This window comes from Ahaetulla prasina, chromosome 3, assembly GCF_028640845.1.
Source record: "Ahaetulla prasina isolate Xishuangbanna chromosome 3, ASM2864084v1, whole genome shotgun sequence".
In the NCBI taxonomy this organism is placed as follows: domain Eukaryota; kingdom Metazoa; phylum Chordata; class Lepidosauria; order Squamata; family Colubridae; genus Ahaetulla; species Ahaetulla prasina.
In genome coordinates this window covers 33,648,813-33,670,123 of record NC_080541.1, presented here as the reverse complement: position 1 = coordinate 33,670,123, position 21,311 = coordinate 33,648,813, and the positions used below count along the sequence as shown (strand labels likewise).

Here is a 21,311-nt window from a genome sequence, read left to right as displayed (position 1 = left end):
ATGATGATAAAATGGGTCATCATATGACAGACCTGATTTTATGACTTTTTTTTTTTGCCATGGTCATTAAGCAAACCCATTGTTCACTATGGGCAGGTTTTGTCGGAAACGGGAAATAAACGTTGAGTTTCAGCAAAATCATCGTAAATTCCAGTCGTGATCATAGGACACTGCAAATCGCTGCAAATGTGAGCCAATTGCTGAGCTGATGACTACAGGGAAGACGGGGAGGACACAACCATCAAAACTTTAGAATCAAGATCACATGAAGTGTTAATACCACTTTATAACGCCTTGGTAAGGCCACACTTGGAATACTGCATCCAGTTTTGGTCGCCACGATGTAAAAAAGATGTTCAGACTCTAGAAAGAATGCAGAGAAGAGCAACAAAGATGATTAGGAAACTGGAGGCTAAAACATGAAGAACGGTTGCAGGAACTGGGTATGTCCAGTTTAATAAAAAGAAGGACTGGGGTGACATGATAGCAGTCTTCCAATATCTCAGGTGTTGCCACAAAGAAGAGGGAGTCAAACTATTCACCAAAGTACCTGAGGGCAGGACAAGAAGCAATGGATGAAAACTAATCAAGGAGAGAAGCAACCTAGAACTAAGAAGAAATTTCCTGACAGTTAGAACAATTAATAAGTGGAACAACTTGCATCCAGAAGTTGTGAATGCTCCAACACTGGAAGTTTTTAAGAAGAGATTGGACAACCATTTGTCTGAAATACTATAGGGATTCCTAAGCAGGGAGTTGGGCTAGAAGACCTCCAAGGTCCTTTCCAACTCTGTTATTCTATATTCTAATGTCAGAGCCAGGTCTTCATTTTGGTCACTAAGCTACTGGCTATAAATCGAGGATTAGCTGTATTGATAAGAGAAATTTCTCCACCACTGAAACATGTTCACAATCCCAAATCAAGACAAAAGGCATAGCAGAATGCTTTCCTTAATCTGCTTTTCTGTTGCCAAATATATTTTATAGCTAAGGTTCAAAGGCAGATTTTTATCTTCCTTTGGAATTTTCTTATGAAATTTGAATTGGTTTTTAAAAGAAGCTAATAGCTTATAGCAAATGGTATGTGCCTGCTCGCAGGTTACTAAGAGGCTGTATATTTTGCTTTTATCATGATGTTTCATAATGTCAACAAATGCTTTGGTTAAGCAAAATAATTACTGATGCCACTAATCTTGAAAAGCTGTAGAGGGTAAATGGATCACAGCAGAATATATGCTAGCACTCCCTTGTATTACCATTGATGTGTTAAGGGAAGATAATCCATGAGAACGAAGGATGGAGGAGTGCAGAGACATGGGATAAATAAAAATAATGATGCAATAGGATAGAAAATGGGGCACTCTGTATTGTTTATTTGCACTATCTGATGGTAAATTACAATCAAGGTAAATTTGTTTCAATAAAAATAGCAAAATTTTGCTACATTAGGTATAAGCTTTGCCCATAAATGAATGGCAATACAAGTAGTTCTTGACTTTCAAGAGTAATTGACTGCAGAAATATGGTTGTAAGTTGTGGCAGTCATTAAGTGGGTCATCATGTTTGCTGGAAACGAACAAAATACACCAGGAATCGCGATTATGTTATAGAGCAGAAGGGTTGGGTCTGCACTTCCAATCCCTCCTCCAATTATTGGAATGCCAGAAGTATATATTGATGTCACCAAGAAGAGTTTTGGTGAATGCTTTTGGCCTTTGTTGTCAAGGTTTTATGTGCAGGAATGGAACCAAGAAGACAGCTTAGGAAACAAGTCACTTCCTTGCCGGCTCTTAGCATCCCATGAAATCCACCTAAACTGGAATCTGCCTAGCCCAGGGGTCTGCAAACTTGGCTCTTTTAAGACTTGTGGACTTCAAGTCCCAGAGTTACTCAACCAACTCTGGGAGTTGAAGTCCACAAGTCTTAAAAGAGCCAAATTTGCAGACCCCTGGACTAGACCATATACATTTGGGGAACATTTGGTGCAATTAAAGATGAGGCAAGGATGGTTTGACATGCAAAAAGGCCTGCCGTTTGAACGATTGCTTTAAGATTCTTAACTGCTATATTCAGATCTGAATCCTGACAAGCGGAGCTCAGCACAACGTTTTGGAATGCAGCAATTGGAAGATATGGGCAATGTGATTTTAGCACTAATTTCAGAAGCCTACAGTAAGCAAAGAGGATATTCTTTTGGGATGGGATGGTTTAATTTTACATGTATGGACCTATTCAATACTGCCTTTTTGAGGGATTGTTGAGTGGGTTTTTTTAGGTTTGAAGCAGGAATGGGAATTTTTTTAGTGTTAGAAGGCACAGTTTTCTTGGCCAGACGTGTGCATCAGAGTTTTCACAGCATGTCAATGGCCGCGCTCCAAAAACGAATGCCTTACTGGGTCTTTAGAACATGTTAAGGTATAAATCATTTAAATCTTTGTGGTTGCTAAAAGTCAATACTGATTTGATGGCACATCATCAAAAGAATAAAATGGGTTTTGAGTACCTATTTCAGGTACTAACAAGTACCTAAAGGTTCTAACAAGTAAAAAACAAAATTGGCTACAGTTTTTGCATCCAGCTTTAAATGTAGCTAAACTTTTTTCCTCTCTTCCCCCTCTCTCTCCCTCCTCCTTCTCCTCTCCCTCCCTCTCTCTCTCCCTCTCCCTCTCTCTCTCTCTCCCTCTCTCCCTCCCACTCCCACTCTTCCCCCTCTTTCTCTTTCCCTCTCCATACTGGACATCATTGCAGGAGATTATCAAAAGTGAGATATTATTAGTGGACTAAAAGAGTGAGTCAGGCAGAGAACTAGCCTAAGTATACTAGCCTAAGTATTTTAAGCATTTTAATTTAATTTTAACTTAATTTTAATTAAATTTTAATGTATTAATTTATTTATAATTTTAAAGGTTTATATCGGGATTGACCGTTTTAGTAAATTTGGCCTGTTAAATATTCCGTTTTAAATGTATTTTAAATCTCAGATTTCTGTGTATCTATGTGTTTTAAATAAGGCTGTACACCGCCCTGAGTCCTTCGGGAGAAGGGCGGTATAAAAATTTAATTAATAAATAAAATAAAATAATAAGAAGTCTTCCTTATCAGGTTATTGACCCATCAAATTATCAAATATGAACTACAAGGAATGTTCAGTGATATATAGAAGGGCATAACCAACCTTCCTTGGTAGGGTCTAGGAATGAACCGGACTCTTCCTGCATGCAAATATGTGTTGTATCATTCAGCTAATACTTCATCCTATGGAAAGTACACTTTTGAAGGAGCTGGGTGACAATGCCATAAATCTACTTACAGAGAGTGTAGGCTCTCCACTCAGATAGCCATCTCTCAGGAACAGTTCAACTGGTTTTCTTGCAAATCTGAGAAAGTGGGAGTAGATGAACTTTGTATTCCCTTCCAAATCTACAGGTCTGATTCTATGCATACTACAAATGCTGGGGCAAAAGAAAAGGGCTTAGAGTAGCAAGAATTGCAATAAGATCATATCTATCATCTGTCTGTCTGTCTCTGTCTGTCTGTCTGTCTGTCTGTCTGTCTGTCTATCTATCTATCTATCTATCTATCTGTCGCAGGTGGATAATATTTCATTTTGCTATTCAACCTTATTGTTGGAAATGGAATTGATTTTATTTTGTGTTTTATAGACCACAGGTTTTCAGATCCAGAAAGGGTGAACTATAAATTTGAAAGTGGAACCTGGTAAGTATGTACCTTAAAATAAAACATGAAAAGCTTTTTAAAAGCTATTAAACATATTAACAGGTCTTCCTGAGATACGTCTGTCTTCCTGGAGCCCAGGCCAAAAGCAAATAGAACAAATAGAATAGAAAATTAACATTGACTATCAGGAAAGAATCCCAGGAAGTTATGAAGAACTCTTACCTATATAAAAATGTAAGAGAGAGGATCCTTTTAATTAAGTTCAAAGGCTTTCTTCAGTGCATAGTCATTTGAACTCTTACTCCTTTGAAATACCTTTTTAAAATCAACACTGTAATTACCCTTTTGTTGTATATTGCAAAAAAGAAAACTCTTACAAAATTGCAGGCATATACATTTCTTTATTTCTAAACAGACTGAAGAAAAACCAGTGCTGTCCTGAAGGTTTTTTCAATCTTTAACCAACAGTAAGAATAAAAAGCCCCAAAATGATTTAAAAATGGGGTTTGTTGAATGTTCTTGAGAGACATCTGCTCAAGACATCACATCACAGAACTCCAGAGGCCACAACCCCAAAGCTCAGGAACAAAAGACTAGGTCTACACACACACAGGATGCTGCCAGGCAGCCGACCAATCTGCAAACACCCACTCCATCTACCAGTCAAGATGCAACCACACAGCCAACCAACCCGCTCACAGCAACATTCCCCACCTCGACCAATCTGCAAACACCCACTCCATCTACCAATCAAGATGCGACCACACAGCCAACCAACCCACTCACAGCAACACTCCCCATGTCCCCACCAGTATTTATAGAGAGACGGCAGCTCCGATCATGCTTTGCCCACAGAAGCTCGAAGCCAAAAGCACCAGCCTGAAGATGATGAGTGAGACCTCATCGAAACATCACCAAGATACTCTCAACCTTACACGGGAAAAGACCCGAATATGCCAAGACCTACATATATATTCATATATTCATATATTCATATATTCATATATATATATATATATATATATATATATATATATATATATATATATATATGTGTGTGTGTGTGTGTGTGTGTGTGTGTGTGTGTGTGTGTGTGTGTGTGTGTGTGTAGGTCTTTGGTTATTCGGGTTTTCTCCCGCGTAAAATTGGAAGTGTCTTGGCGACGTTTCGACGAAGTCTCATTCGTCATCTTCAGGCTTCAGCTTCGTGCTTCTGGGAGCAATGTGTGATTGCAGCTGTTTCTTCTGTTGAGACTTCGTCGAAACGTCGCCAAGACACTTCCAATTTTACGTGGGAGAAAACCCGAATAACCAAAGACCTACATACAAACATCCGCGAAAACCTCAGAAAACAAATATGTATATATATGTATATAGGTAGGTAGGTCTTTGGTTATTCGGGTTTTCTCCCACGTAAAATTGGAAGTGTCTTGGTGACGTTTCGACGAAGTCTCATTCATCATCTTCAGGCTTCAGCTTCGTGCTTCTGGGAGCAATGTGTGATTGCAGCTGTTTCTTCCTTTTTAACTGCTAGTGGGGGTTTGAACTGATTGGGTGGGAGCTTGGCTGTGCTCTGATTGGATGGGGTTTTTTGTGCTCTGATTGGATGGGGGTATGTCCTGTTTGGGTGGGGGCTTGGTTGTGCTCAGATTAGTCTGAGTTGCAGGGGGATTTGAGCTGGTGAGCTGCATTGCTGTTGTTTGGCTTCGTGTTTGTGGTCGTGCTACATCTTCATAGTGGGTGTCTGTCTGCTGCATGTATGGATTGGAGGGGTTTGAAATGGCTAATGTTGCAGCTGCGGTCTGGCTTCTGGTCCTTAATATATGTATGTATGTATATATATATATATATATATATATATATATACATACATACATACATATACATACATACACACACACACACACACACACACACACACACATACATACACACACACTGCATTTTTTAATTAAATTAATGTGCTGCCCCTCTCACTGATAAGATGACGAGTAGATTGTTTTGATGCTTTTGATGTTTGTGCAAACTTATTTTAACATTATATACACATGTTTTGTATGTGTGTATAGATACAAATATACACATATACACATGTGTATGTATATATATATATATATATATATATATATATATTTATATATATATATATATATATATATATATATATATATATCCAATAAGAACTGTTAATAGAAAAGAATGGCATTATAAATTGCTTTCTGACATAGAAAATTGGGAGGACAAAGTAGCTGTAAATTATCCAACGAGAATGGTGGTAGCAGGCGTTACAAACTCAACCCTTGACAAGTTGGTTTGCTGAAGTATCCAGGGCTGGACAGAATTTTCTTAAAGTAAGGTCCCTCTGGCCTTAGGACACAATAGGAACATCTTAAGGGTACAGCCCCAATAGTGTAATCACTACATTGCAAATGACTATATTTATCTGTACAGGTGATGGTTAAAATTAGCCAGAGCAACAGAAGTGAATTATGAAGAAAGTCATCATGTAACTTTAGAAAGAGATTAAAATGTAATTGTATAGTACTTGTAACTACTGTGAAGAAAATTGGAAGCTACTTTTTTTTTCTTTACTTATTGCATTTTTAGCTTTTTTGTTATTTCTCTTTTTTATTTTCTCTGTTCTAATTTAGCTTTTATTAGTTCTTACTTTTGCTCTTAAAACCTTTAATAAAGGTTTTACTCATAAAAATTACTCATATAAAAGAAAAACAGAAGTGAATTACATCATAGTAGAGGACGAATCTCTAATTTCAAAAAAATAGTGGCGAATTTTAAAGTTTCCACTTAATTATCTGAAAAATGTTCTGATGAGAATTTGCAGCTATGGAAAAGCCTTAATGTTCTGGTTGTGGTTTGTGATGATGAGAATATTGAAGATGTTAATAAAGTTATCCTTATATTTGATCTACAGCAGCAAGATGGAACTTGTGGATGATAACACTGTGATCCGAGCCAGAGGCTTACCTTGGCAGTCATCAGACCAGGACATTGCCAGGTTCTTCAAAGGACTAAATATTGCCAAGTTAGTCCCTTCTAAATGATATACTTGTTACGTTTCTATATGTTCCATTATCCTCAGAGGTCCACTTATTGACTGAACTTGATAGCCCAGCCAAAGGTTGTTTTCTCTAAGCTTCAGGGAAAGGCAATGTATTCAGACATCAATATGAATGAATCTGTTTGTATATTTTCCAATTCCTATTCCACATGGCAATTTATGGTCTTCCAGATACGTAGACACTGATGAGGGAATGCTAGAGTTTGTAGCACAGTCTCCCTACTCCTATAATAGAAGAATGACAATTGGTCCCCTATTGCATTAAATGGGAGACACAAAAAAAGAAGAATGCCATCTTAGATTTGTCCAAAGCTTTGCACTTCATCAAGGATTATCTGGCTTCTTTGACTGGTGCATAAGATCATCTGGTGATAAGATTAAAAATCATGCAGATAAATGAAAATTATGTAGCAAAAGCATGTTTGAAATGGTTTTTCCCCCCCCATTTGATAAAATGGCCTGAAGCAAATTTCTTTTTACATATGGCATTAAAGTCGGGAGTCAACACTGATTGGAAGGCACAAAATCTATAAGCGGTGTATATGAATAAGAGCATCCTGCTCTAAAAAATGCTCGATTTTGCTCCAAATCTTACAGCAGAATAGCAATAGCGCTTCGACTTACATGGTGCTTTACAGCCCTCTCTAAGCAGTTTAAAGAGTCTGCATATTTTCCCCAACAATCAGAATTCTCATTTTACCAACCCAGAAGGATGGAAGGAAGGCTGAGTCAACCTTGAACTGGTCAGGATCAAACTCCTGGCTGTGGGCAGAGTTAGCCTGCAATACTGTATTCTCACCATTGTGCCACCACAGTTCCTTCTTAATCTTAAGAAGTAATTTTGCTATTCATATGTTTATCCAAAGTTGCTGCTTTTTTCTGCTATGATTTTATGTTCCAGCTTTAACGAAGGCAGCTAATAAGATTTAAAAAATATAAAAAGGAAGGAGTCAAAAAGTACAGAAGGCCAAACCAAAATGAAGAATAATGCAACCCACACCACTTAAACATAAATGTTTCCTGAAGACCTGCTTCTTAACTCCTTTTCTTTTTATATACATTTTTATTAAAGTATCAGTGAAGTGTGTTATGTTTCAGCAGATGTTTTCACAACCTCTGCAGAATTTTTTAAATGCTGAAACCCTATAATTCTATAATTATTTAAGTGATTAAATACGGCTTTTAAAATTGCAAGCAATTTAAGAATAGACACCAAATTTGGGGTCTTGGGAATTAATATAACTTTTAGAGTTAATATAGAGATTTCGATAGTGGGAGGCAGGGGTTGCCTTAGCTTCATCTTCATTAATTAAGATTGGAGAGTGAGAAGTGATTTCTTTTTTTTAACACTGTGTTTGAGAATCCTGGGTTCATTCAAAAAGCATCCACTGTTCAAGAAAAAAGTAAAGTTACCTGTTTTGTCATTTAAGTCATAGAACAGTCCAGAGTAATGGTATAACTACCACACTGGTGTCTATGACTGCAAAGAAATACAATCATTCTATTCCCCACCTTTCAGTACCTATCCTTCCATCCCGGCGCCATCCAGTGACAACTGATGAAGCGTCTTGGATGACAAGTGAAATTTCTTCTTCCTCCTCCTCCTCCTCCTCCCCTCCTCCTCCTCCTCCTCCTCCTCCTCCTCCTCCTCCTCCTTCTTCTTCTAAATTAGAACTGCAGAAAAAAACAGTTACTACCAACCTGCCTTCCATTGAGGACCTATATACTGTACGAGTCAAAAAGTGGGCTGTGAAAATATTTACAGACCCCTCACATCCTGGACATAAACTGTTTCAACTTCTACCCTTAAAACGATGCTATAGAGCACTGCACACCAGAACAATTAGACACAAGAACAGTTTTTTCCCGAACTCCATAACTCTGCTAAACAAATAATTTGCTCAACACTGTCAAACTATTGACTAAATCTGCACTACTATTAATCTTCTCATCGTTCCTATCGCCCATCTCCTTCCACTTACGACTGTAACTTTGTTGCTTGTATCCTTACGATTTATATTTATATTGATTGTTTCCTGATTGCTTGTTTGTACCCTATAACTATCATTATGTGTTGTACCTTAGAATTCTTGATGAAGGTACTTTTCTTTTATGTACACTGAGAGCATACGCACCAAGACCATTTCCTTGTGTGTCCAATCACATTTGGCCAATAAAAAAAAAACCTATTCTATTCTATTCTATTCTATTCTATTCTCTTCTTCTTCTTCCTTTTCCTCCTCCTCCTCCTCCTCCTCCCCTCCTCCTCCTCCTCCTCCTCCTCCTCCCCTCCTCCTCCTCCTCCTCCTCCTTCTTCTTCTAAATTAGAACTGCAGAAAAAAACAGTTACTACCAACCTGCCTTCCATTGAGGACCTATATACTGTACGAGTCAAAAAGTGGGCTGTGAAAATATTTACAGACCCCTCACATCCTGGACATAAACTGTTTCAACTTCTACCCTTAAAACGATGCTATAGAGCACTGCACACCAGAACAATTAGACACAAGAACAGTTTTTTCCCGAACTCCATAACTCTGCTAAACAAATAATTTGCTCAACACTGTCAAACTATTGACTAAATCTGCACTACTATTAATCTTCTCATCGTTCCTATCGCCCATCTCCTTCCACTTACGACTGTAACTTTGTTGCTTGTATCCTTACGATTTATATTTATATTGATTGTTTCCTGATTGCTTGTTTGTACCCTATAACTATCATTATGTGTTGTACCTTAGAATTCTTGATGAAGGTACTTTTCTTTTATGTACACTGAGAGCATACGCACCAAGACCATTTCCTTGTGTGTCCAATCACATTTGGCCAATAAAAAAAAAACCTATTCTATTCTATTCTATTCTATTCTATTCTCTTCTTCTCTTCTTCCTTTTCCTCTTCCTCCTCCTCCTCCTCCTCCTCCGAAAAACAGTCCACTTGCCTTTTGAAAAAGCATCTTTGAGATTACTGCACTGATGACACTGGGATTGTAGATACAGGTGATGCCACTAAATACCAGAAGTCCATGGTCAGGTGATTTTCCACAGATCTTTTAACCAAATAAAATGTTGCTCATAGTTATTTTTAAAACCTTTTTAATACAAGTAACACCAAATGAACTTTGGAAGTGAATCTTGGGCTAAAATTCACATTGTTGAATTAATGGAATTGTTATTTTTTAAAGGAATTCATCCCAAAATAACCACTTTTTTTCCTTTCCACATAAATATAGCTTTTATGAAAAGGAACATCTACTTAAGTTTTTGTTTTGTTTTTTACTTTTTCTTCCTCTCTCTTCAGAGGAGGGGCTGCACTTTGTCTCAATGCACAGGGCAGAAGAAATGGAGAAGCTCTTGTCAGGTTTGTAAGTGAAGAACACAGAGAATTAGCACTGCAAAGACACAAGCATCACATGGGGAACCGGTATATAGAGGTGCGTTGGTCAAGTTCTGAATGGTATATTTGGTTGAAATAGTGGAAGGTTTGTCTGAGTTTAATTATATTTTTCTTTCCTTATCTCCAGGTGTACAAAGCAACAGGTGAGGACTTCCTCAAAATTGCTGGAGGTAAACCTTTTCCTATAATCTAAATTAACATTTTAAGTCAGCTTTCTATTTTGCATTCCCTCCACATATGTGGCCTTCAACTAGCAGAATTTTCAGCAGTAATTGATGTTCAGAATATCCAGGTTGAGGAAATCTAGTCCTAAATAGAAAAACCTTCCTTTCTGTTAAGTTAAAGAAATTGATGGAATTAGCCAGGAACTTTAGATCTCTGGCTACATAACTGTGTTGGCCCTTAAGGTCTTCATTCAGGTAATTTTAGGGCAAGAATTGGATAAGTGCAATTTCTTTGTAGTTTGAAGAAGGAAAATACTTTGCATTGGCCATTGATCTAAAACACCAATAAAAATGTTCATTTTTATTAATTCAGCAGTACAACTTTAAAAATGGGAAGATCTTAATGTATTATCTTCTAGCATAATGCAGGTTGAAAGCCAGTTTGATGCTATGGTTAAAAGCACCAAACTAGAAACCAGGTGACTGTGAGTTCTAGTCCTGTCTTAGGCACAAAGGCAGCTAGGTGATTTTGTGCTAGTCGCTCTCACTCTGTCTAAGGAAGAAAGCAATGGCAAGCCATTTCTGACATATTGCCAAGAAAACTTCAAAGACTTGTCCAGGGCATTGCCAAGAGTCAATGCTTACTTGAAGGCACTCACACAGAAACACACACACAGCATATGAAATAAGATTAGAGGTACAGTGCAGGAAACAATGATGGTCCAATGTTTAATTAAACCATACAGATGATGCTCCTAAGCTATGATAGTAATGTGAAGGCACTTTCTTGAAACCTTCTCAATGTTTAAGAGAACCAGCCTGATTCAAATACAGTAAGTCATGATTTCTTGCCCATGATTTATTGAATAAATCAACTGCTGTGATCATGCAATATATAGTACTACAAACTACTGGTTTACAAAATATGCTCCATATTGTATCTGGACAAGAGCTACAATGTGAACTGGGTGGTACCAGTAGGGCTTACCACATGGTTAGAGGATACAGAACCTGCTCTACTAGGGTGTGGAAGCTGTAAGCCCTATAGTAGTTTAATTTTTAGTTTCTAGTCCAGGAGCCATTGGAATAGAGTTTCTGTACAATAGTGTAGTTCACAGTGAAGAATTCTGTTTTCTGCAAACAAAGAAATCAGTGCAACTTTCCCAGTGTACCTTGGAATTCTTGAATCTTAGCGCCTATGTATCTGGAGAATATCAGATTGAGGAAGATTGTCTTAGGCATAAATTCTTGTGTAATAGTAAATGTGGAAATAGGTATATGCAGATTTTTTCCCTCTATAAAATGAAAACTGTTAAGGATATAAATAATATTTAAAAAATAGCCAATGAGGAGAGACCTTGGCAATCTAGATCAGGGGTCTTTGCTGGCTGGGGAATTCTGGGAGTTGAAGAATGCTAGGCTTAAAGTTGCCAAGGTTGGAGACCCCTGATCTAGATGATAACACTGTGCATACGTATGTGTGTGTGTGTGTGTCATGCCCATGCTACTAAAAAAAATTCGCCATTGTGTTTATTACCTAAGAAGGTTGCCACCCTATGCATAAGTTGCTATGCATAGTCCAGTGTTTTTCAAACATGCTGGCTGGGAAATTCTGGGAATTGAAGTTCACACATTTTAAAACTGCCAAGGGTGAGAAACACTGCATTAGATCTATTTTCTTTCTTCATAATTCTGCGTTATGGATGGCTACCTAGCCTTCTAAATGTTTTTACTTCTTGTTTTTCAAGGTACATCCAATGAAGTAGCCCAGTTCCTATCTAAAGAAAACCAAGTGATTGTTCGGATGCGGGGTCTCCCATTCAATGTAACATCAGAAGAAGTGTTAGCATTTTTTGGTCAACACTGTCCTGTGACAGGTGGAAAAGAAGGAATCCTTTTTGTGACTTACCCTGACAATAGGCCAACGGGAGATGCATTTGTGTTGTTTGCTTGTGAGGAATATGCACAAAACGCACTAAAAAAGCACAAGGACTTGTTGGGGAAGAGGTATATAGAACTTTTCAGGAGTACAGCTGCTGAGGTACAGCAGGTGAGAGCCAGTATTCACTAATAATATGGTGTAAGATGCTAATTCAAGATAACTATGGAATGCACAACTGCAAGATAAAGCAATCGCCAATTTGAATGTCTTTAATGGAAGACTAAACAAATTCAAACAAATGCTATATGTTACTTGAAATGTCTTTGAAAATTAGTAGCTTGGGTTGGTAGTTATGTTATTGGTTTGAGCTCCGAGCTTGGCAATTTGGTTGCAAACATTTTGTCCCCATTCAAGGAGACATCTTCAGTGCGCTTTGGATTGTGTTTTTTCTGGGGGAGCACTGGACTTTAAATACCTTGCTGAGTCCTGATCCGATTTCAGGTTGTGTGATTGGCTGTCTGTAGTTGCTGAGTTATAGTCCTTCATTTTAAGTACCGTCTGTATATACTGTACTTTTCGGAGTATAAGATGCGCTTTTTTCTCCCCTAAAAGAGGATGGAAATGTTGGTGCATCTTATAGACTGCATACAGCCATTTTTGAAAAAAAAAGCCCTCCCATACATCCCATTTTTGCCAAAAATGGGATGTGCAGAGGGCTTGGAAGGCCTGCAGAGTGCTCCTGGTGGCTGGGGAGGGTAAAATTGGGACGCCTGGGGGGTTCGGGAGACCAAAAACGGGCCCGTGTTCACAAAAATGGGCCAGTTTTTCACAAAAAAGAGACGCGCAGGGGGTTTGGGAGGTATGCACAATGCTCCTGGGGGCTGGGGAGGGTAAAAATCGGACACGGGGAGGCCAAAACCTATTTTTTTTCTTGTTTTCCTCTTCAAAATCTTGGTGCGTCTTATACTCCAGTGCGTCTTATACCAAAAAATATGGTAGTCTGTAAACAGACTATATATTATCTCTGATACCAGAGACAGTATGCCTTTGATATCATTTGGTAGCTGCTATACATCTGAAGATAATCTGAACTAGGGACAATATTTTTTTTAAAGTTTTGGCCTCCAAAATTAAAGAAACTAATTATAAGCCTGCAATGATGCAAGGCAGGCCCACTGGCCAAGTGGGAGGAATACAGCAGACTGTTCACACAGAAAGTTGTATTGTGTTTTCTGAGTGGAGAAATCATTTCCTACTATGTAGCTTTCATCACACCTTCATTGGTGGCAGGCATTGAGGTAGAGACTTAGTTATGGCAATAATGTCCTTGACAAATGATTAGCAAACCATCTCAATGTTAGGGCAAGGAGGGTGTGGATGAAAGACAATATAAAATTTTCCTTAAAAAAAAAACAAGTTTAGCCAGTTAATTGGGAAGCAGCTGTTAGTTGAGGTGTCCCCATATCTAATCTCTAGCATTTTTGTTGAAAAAGCATGAGACATGTAACCCAAATTTTAGTTATTTGCTGCCTGTCCATGTAGATTAGGCATGTGTGGTCTTTTAGTTATGAAGGACTACATTTAATATTTTTTGAAGTGGTGAAGGCCATAGTGCTAAGGGCCAGGCTTCAAAACAAGAAAAGCCAGATTGTATACATGAGGTGGCTAAGATTTTTTCTCTCTCTCTCGGTGGGGAGTCTTTGTTTTCAAATGCATTAAGCTGACTTTAGAGCTTACACTATTCATTTGGTATGCTTCCTGTTTCTAAACATGTTTATTATTTTTTTGCTTGCAGGTCCTGAACAGGTATTCCTCGGCTCCTCTCATTCCTCTCCCAACTCCTCCCATTCTTCCTGTGCTACCTCAGCAGTTTGTGCCACCCACCACTATCCGGGACTGTGTTCGTCTGCGTGGTCTTCCATATGCTGCCACTATAGAGGACATTTTGGGATTCCTGGGAGAGTTTTCCGGAGATATCAGAACTCATGGGGTTCACATGGTATTAAATCACCAGGTTAGTGAAGGGTATTAACAAGAATGTACTCGCAAGGAAGTGGTTCAGGGGTGGGTTGCTGGGGGTTCGCAGGGGTTCAGGAGAACCTCTAGCTAAGATTCTGTGCAGTTCGGAGAACTCCCAAATTCCACTCCTGGCTGGCCCCACCCACCCCACCCCGTCCATCCCAGGAGTCCTCACATGGCCCGTTTTGGATGCAGGTAAGTACAGGGTGCGCACGGAGGCTCGGGGAGGTTGAAAAACGGGCCTACCAGAAGTTTGGGAAGGCCAGAAACAAGCTTTCTGGCCTCCAGATGGCCCCCAGAGCCTGGGAAAACTGTTTTCGCCCTCCCAGAGGCTCAAGGAATCACTCTAGAGCCCGGTGAGGGCAAAAATGCCCCCCCACACTGTGGTGTAGGAAGTCGATTAGGCCACGTGCACCATTGTCACACCCACCCAGCAACCGGGCAGAGAACTCCTTGATGTAATTTTTGAAGCCCACCCCTGAAACAATGGATGGGATTTTAAGTCTTCATTTTGCCCAATGGTAAGGCCAGACATTTCTCAAAGGCTCAGAAATCAAGTAAGGAAGCAAGAGTGACTACCTGCGTGGCGTGAAGGCTTTAGAGTTGTTTGGCCTAAAAGAAAAGGCAGGCTTCCTAAAAGGCCCAGCAACAATAATGAGGCATAAATGCCAAAACAGAACACTTTGGTTTCTGCACAGCATTGGACCTTTCAGAATTTGCCTCTTTAGGAAATTGTCTTTTCTATGGGAAATCTATGACCAAAATAGTAGTAATCAGAGAGTGAGTGACACACAGAAGGGAAGATAGAAGTAAAGCCCTCATTTTGACCATTCCTGTGATTGTAAAGCAGTTAAGATCCAATAGAAGAGAATATATGCAGCTCAGGGTTGAATCTGGAATTCTTGGTGCTCCCTGAGCTTGGTTATTTTCTTAAAGACATTTCATTACCCAACTAGGTAACATCATCCTAGCTGAGTAATGAAACATCTGAAAACAACAACCAAGCTCAGTAAGCATCAAGAAATCTGCAAGAAAGATAGAAGCATTGTATATGTGAACTTTCTAGAACAAGGGTGGCTCTCAGATGTTTCCATACTACAATTCCCAGAAACCCAGCCAAACATAATCAATAGGAAGAAGTGCTGGGAGGACTATAGCAACATCTGGGATGCCGTATATTATTTACACTTCTCCTAACTTCATATGCATCCCTTAAGGATAAGCAATTGCCCATATCTGGTTTAGACTATGCCTACCACCACACCAGGACTTCATAGGCATAACCATAATGTTACAAGGTAAATTGAAAGCCAGCATTTGGAGAAAAACAAATACGAAATAAAGAATAATACTTCTTCCTCTTGTATGGAGCCGCGCCTAGCAGCTAAAAATTCCTCCTAACTTTTAACTTAGGAAAAATATGTGTATAGTCCCAGGAGGACAAAAAAGTTCATGACTTCAGTGGCACTTGAATGAAGGTAACATATGTGATTGATGGTCCTGATGATACCTCTGCCCTGATGTGGGACAGTGAAGTAGGATTTTCTACCAAAACCCCTACTTATCATAGGAAGGAAATTTAACATTTGACAATGCAGTTATGAAATAGAATTGTGGGCTTTATGGGTGCCTCTCAAATGTAAAAAGAGTTATTTCCACTACCTAACAAAGGGACACGGTGGATCAGGGACTAGGACGTTGAGCTTGTTGATCAAAAGTTTGGCAGCTCAGTGGTTCGAATCCCTAGTGCTGCCGTGTAATGGGGTTGAGCTCCCGTTACTTGTCCCAGCTTCTGCCAACCTAGCAGTTTTGAAAGCACGTAAAATTGCAGGTAGAAAAAGTAGGGCCCACCTTTGGTGGGAAGGTAGCAGCGTTCCGTGCGCTTTGGCATTGAGTCATGCCAGCCACATGACCCCGGAGACGTCTTCGGACAGTGCTAGCTCTTCGGCTTTGAAACGGAGATGAGCACCACCCCCTAGAGTCGGCAACAACTAGCACATATGTGCGAGGGGAACCTTTACCTTTATTTTTAACAATTGTCAAAAGGTATTTTCAAGTCCTATCTGGCAAAGCAAAATTCTCCTGATTATATCTTGATGCAAACATATTCTAGAAAGACATTGTCTATTTACTTACTTTAGTACAGCAAGAATGATCTTAGATGATAAATCCATAATGCTGATTTGTTTTCCAATAAAACGAATAGAATAGAATAGAATAGAATTGAATTGAATTGAATTGAATTGAATTGAATTGAATTGAATTGAATTTTTTATTGACCAATTGTGATTGGACACACAAGGAATTTGTCTTGGTGCATATGTTCTCAATGTACATAAAAGAAAAGATGCGTTCATCAAGAATCATACGGTACAACACTTAATGATAGTCATAGGGTACAAATAAGCAATCAGGAAAAAATATAAACCTTAAGGATACAAGCAACAAGGTCACAGTCATACAGTCATAAGTGGAAGGAGATGGGTGGTGGGAATGAGAAACATAAAAGTAAGTTTAATATAGTAGAAATTAGTGCTTACGTGTGCTTGGTAAAACAAGGGATGGATGAATGGATGGTCAGTTAAGTATGAGCGGATGCCAAGTGAATGTTGACAGAATGATCAGTATGCAAGAAAGAAATATGTTGAGATGATTTAGTCAACAGAGACAATGAATGAGGATTGAATTGTGAAACAAATGTATGAAAACAAAATATGAAAGAATGCACTGGAAGGAAGGAAAAGACCATTCATGGTTTGAAATTGATGACAACCTCACAAACAGAGATATGAAAAGTTTAAAAATATAAAAGACAAGGTTTCAAGTAGTATATGGATATAGTGGAGGCAAAGGTTGTCAGCATACTTTAAAAAGTATGGAAAATTATGCATGCTGTATAAAACTTACATTTAGGAAGATTTGATTTTCTTTCATCTTTTACTCACTATTTCTTATTCTTTTTTCTGCTCTATAAAATATTGCCGACCTTGAACAAGAGTAGCATGATGTCTGAGTATATGTATGCATGTAATATACAGACAGTAATAACGGGTTATTTCATGCAGTTATAAATGAATGAATTGCAAGGTAATTTAGTCCAATCATATCCTCAGTGTAGGAATCCATTAAACTCTCCCCAATAGTTGGCCAGCCAGCTGCCTTTTGAAGGTCTCCAGTATGGGGAATATCCACTGAAATTCTGGCCAGGCATTGCCATTGTGAAACAGTTCGTACCATCAAGAAATCCCTCTTAATATTCTATTTTAATTTCATTTCTTTCAAATTTAACCCAATCCTCTTTTTATTTTCTCATCTGTTTCCATCTCTTCAATTAAAAAAAATTGGTGCACTGATAAAATGTAAAAGAGCCTAATGGGAAGCTTTTTAATCCTATAGTTTGAACCCACCCACCCTTACCCAGAACAAATAGTCATGTTTATTCCTGTTTCTCTGGAAACAGCTTTTTAAGTGCTCTCACTTTCAAGCAGAAATAAATGAGTTCTCTGCTACAAGAAATCTATGGCTCTAACAAATTATGGCCTCAGACAGCGTATCTGAACTACTGGGTTACGTTTATACTTGCTAGCAATTGGTAAACTGCAATCATGAAAACCATCAGAGAAGAGACTGCTGCTGTATTTATCTTAGCTATTAAAAGACCTTTCTGGCTTTCCGGTTTCATTTTTACTTGCACCTTTCCCAAACAAGGTTGTGTGTAGCAATTTACTGCTATGTCACTGTCCTTTTATATTGGCTGGCCTGAACTGTCTATTAGAGTTCTATTTCATACCAAGTGGATAGCTCAGTATCCCAGATACCAAAAAAAAACCCCTTTAACAAGTGGTGAAATGCTACCAGTTCGCACCGGTTCGAGCAAACCGGTAGTGATAAAAAGCTACAGATTCCTCCCAACCGGTATTTCCGACAATCAGCTGAGCTGCGCAATTTAAAATCGCTAGAAAGCAGGAATCACATGGCTCAGATGATCCCCATCCCTCGCTGCCCTACTTACCTTTCCAAGCCTCCTTTTGGCGAGTACTGCGCATGCACAAGCACGCAGCATGCATTTGGTGTGCATTGTGCATGCACACGCAGTGTGTATTTGGAGCGCAGCGTGCATGCGCGTGCACAGAGCAGGCGTTTGGAGCGCACTGTCATGCCTGCACACAGCACCCATTTGGAGCGCACTGCGCATGCACACGCAACAGTGCACGCTTAGCTCGCAGCGCGCATGTGCAGCCAGCAAATTTCACCATCTTCAACATGCCATTTGCAGAATGTTGCTTGGTGGTGACACATGGACAATCTTTTCTGCAGCAGCATCTATCATGTAGAATGATCACATCACAATTTTTAAGGCCTAAAAGCTGATGTCTGCTTTCTATCCCTCCCTCCATCCCTCCCTCCCTTCCTTCCTTCCTTCCTTCTTTCCCTGAAAGCTGGTATGGTGTAGTGTCAGCATATTGGATTAGAATCAATAAAACCCAGGCTCTACTCCACCCTCAGTCCCAGAAGCTTACTGGATAACTTTGGGCCAATTGTACTCTCGTTAAGTCCATAAAGGCAAGATAAATCCAATATCTATCCACTTCATAATGAGATAGTCTATATACTTTTATGAAATGAAAATAAGATGGGGGCTTATGGACACCACATCTGGGTATCTGTGTTACTCAACCTTGGAAACTTTAAGATGTATGGATTTCAGCTCCCAGAAATTCTGTGAGTTGAAGTTCACACAAGCTAAAGTTGAGACATTGGCTTAACTCAATATGGGCAAGCCTCTGTCTCTTCCCCCTTCTTTTGTAATAGAGAGAAAGAAATGCTGAGATATTTTGACCCTAGCTGCAGTTTGGTTTTGTGTCGGAAACAAACTGCAGTCCAGTTTATCAGATAAATAATTCAACCTTATAAACTACAGCGTGAAAATCATTTGTCTTATCAATTCCTATTTATAATATCATTTTTATCATCATTTCTCTGCAACTATGCTGGAAGAGGATGAGAAGGTACAAACTCAGGGCTTGTTGATATTACATTAAACCATTGTTTAACGCTGCATCTCAATGAATACAATGAGTGGAGTCCTCTCTGTTGGGGCATAACTCACTGGCCCAACATTTTCTTCAGCAATAAATAGCTCCCAATTGCATTAGAGTATGAGTTAGAAAATTCTATTAATTGGTCTAGAAATGACATATGCATGCCACACTTCAACTTATACAGTTATTGTTATTCCCTGCTGCGTGTTTTTCACAAAAATAAGTCGATTGGAAAAACTGGGTTCTATAGACCAATTTTTTAAATTATATTTTAAAGCACACTGTCAGCCTTACCAGATACATCAGGCAGGATATGCAACTAGATAAATGAATTCTACTTCATTGCAAGGCTACATTAACAGATTCTTGCAAATCTGAAAGTATAAATCTCCCGCCATCTGCTTTACCGTCTGGGAAGTTATGGAGGATCCCTTCCGAGCTTCTTGCTCCATCCATTATGCAGCCCCATCCATCCATTATGCGGCAGCTCTCTTACCTGACTGTTCCATGGACAGCTTCATTGTCCTGCTTCTCAAGGATTTGCACATATACCATTATAGACACTCCTCGTTATTTAATGTTGTATCATTACAATAGAGATATTTAGTCTATACTTTCAAAGCAATCTATTTTTTTATTTAAAAAAGCCATGATGATCCCAATCCTTTGAAAAACTCATACCTTTTAGGAACTCAATACTACCTATGCAGCAATGTAGAGTGGACACACACAAAAATCAGTCTTCCAACTTAAGCTGGACTTATTTTTTTAAGGCAATGTTATGCTTATATGCTGAGCGAGTGGTTTTGCTGTGGGGCTCCAGTTCTTCATTCTTTTGTCCTTAGGGTCGACCCTCAGGAGATGCCTTCATCCAAATGAAGTCTTCTGATCGAGCCTTCTTAGCAGCTCAGAAGTGCCATAAAAAAACCATGAAGGACAGATATGTGGAAGTCTTTCAATGTTCTGCTGAGGAGATGAACTTTGTATTAATGGGGGGCACTTTAAATCGAAATGGCTTATCTCCACCACCATGTAAGTTACCATGTAAGTCTTGCTTGGGTCTTGGTGCTCTTCTGTGCTGTACGCTGGTAGGTGCTGGAGCTCCTTCTCTTGACTCCTCTCTTGGAAAGGTTCAAGCATATGGAGATCTAGAATGCAAACTTTCCCCCTTGAAATCAGTTGCAGACTTTGATGGTTGTTCTCCTTTGGGTTGTGGACTACTGTGATTCACAGAGGAATTCTCTTCCCTACTCTTGCTTTCTGCTGACATACACACTTCCCCCCCCCCATTTCCTGGGTGCCTAATTTGCACTGGGCAGGTGTTGATGATTTTTTAAAATAAACTATTTGCAGCTTAGCTACTTAAGTTCACGGTTGATTATAAATAGCATAATTTAGCTCCTTGTAATGGCAGAAACTGAGATCCCACAGAACTGAACAAAAGGTGAACCTGAAACCAGATCAGAAAAACAACAACCAAGAAGAGATGGTTTGTCCTTCCTAGTTATTCTGTTTCTTATAAAGAATTACTGTAATTCTTTATAAACAGTTACTGTAACTGTAATAAAATATCTGTGATTGGCAGCACAGACATGGGTCTTATATGGTTATTTTTTCAGAAGCATTGTAGTGGGAGAGAGAGAAAAATCCTACTTTTTCCCAAGTTTAGTTTCTCTCTCCCCTGAAAAATAGAGTTTTGCAGTCTGTCATTAATGTAACATGTAGTTTGACCTTTCAATGGCTTTAAAAAAATAGGACAGATTTACAGAAAATAAATTTGTCAGTAGATATAGTCCTTGATAGTTTATATGTACCTTCTAAATTTGGAGCTGATTTTCTCCTGGTTGCCAACTAGGGACCAACAAAGAACAGTAAACTTATGTTCACGAGTTCTGCTTCTGAACTTCCTAAATATTTGGCTGACATGAAACGTTAGATTAAATATACTTTTGAACAAATAGAATTCACACACTTCTGAAAGTGCACTGGTATTCTGAAAGTGCACTAGAATAACCTATGACTTGCATTTTATGTTCTATTACACCTATAATA

The 21,311-nt window shown here is 38.9% G+C and overlaps 1 protein-coding gene across 1 annotated transcript in view; it reads left to right on the top strand.

Moving 5' to 3' along the window:
* ESRP1 (epithelial splicing regulatory protein 1) overlaps positions 1-21,311 on the top strand; it is a 47,954-nt gene that overhangs the window by 19,597 nt on the left and 7,046 nt on the right. Inside the window, exons 5-12 of the mRNA XM_058175063.1 lie at positions 2,074-2,172; positions 3,663-3,717; positions 6,610-6,720; positions 10,057-10,189; positions 10,280-10,322; positions 12,065-12,366; positions 13,994-14,212; positions 20,105-20,291. Coding sequence (XP_058031046.1) covers positions 2,074-2,172; positions 3,663-3,717; positions 6,610-6,720; positions 10,057-10,189; positions 10,280-10,322; positions 12,065-12,366; positions 13,994-14,212; positions 20,105-20,291 — 1,149 coding nt within the window. The remainder of the gene's footprint in view (positions 1-2,073; positions 2,173-3,662; positions 3,718-6,609; positions 6,721-10,056; positions 10,190-10,279; positions 10,323-12,064; positions 12,367-13,993; positions 14,213-20,104; positions 20,292-21,311) is intronic.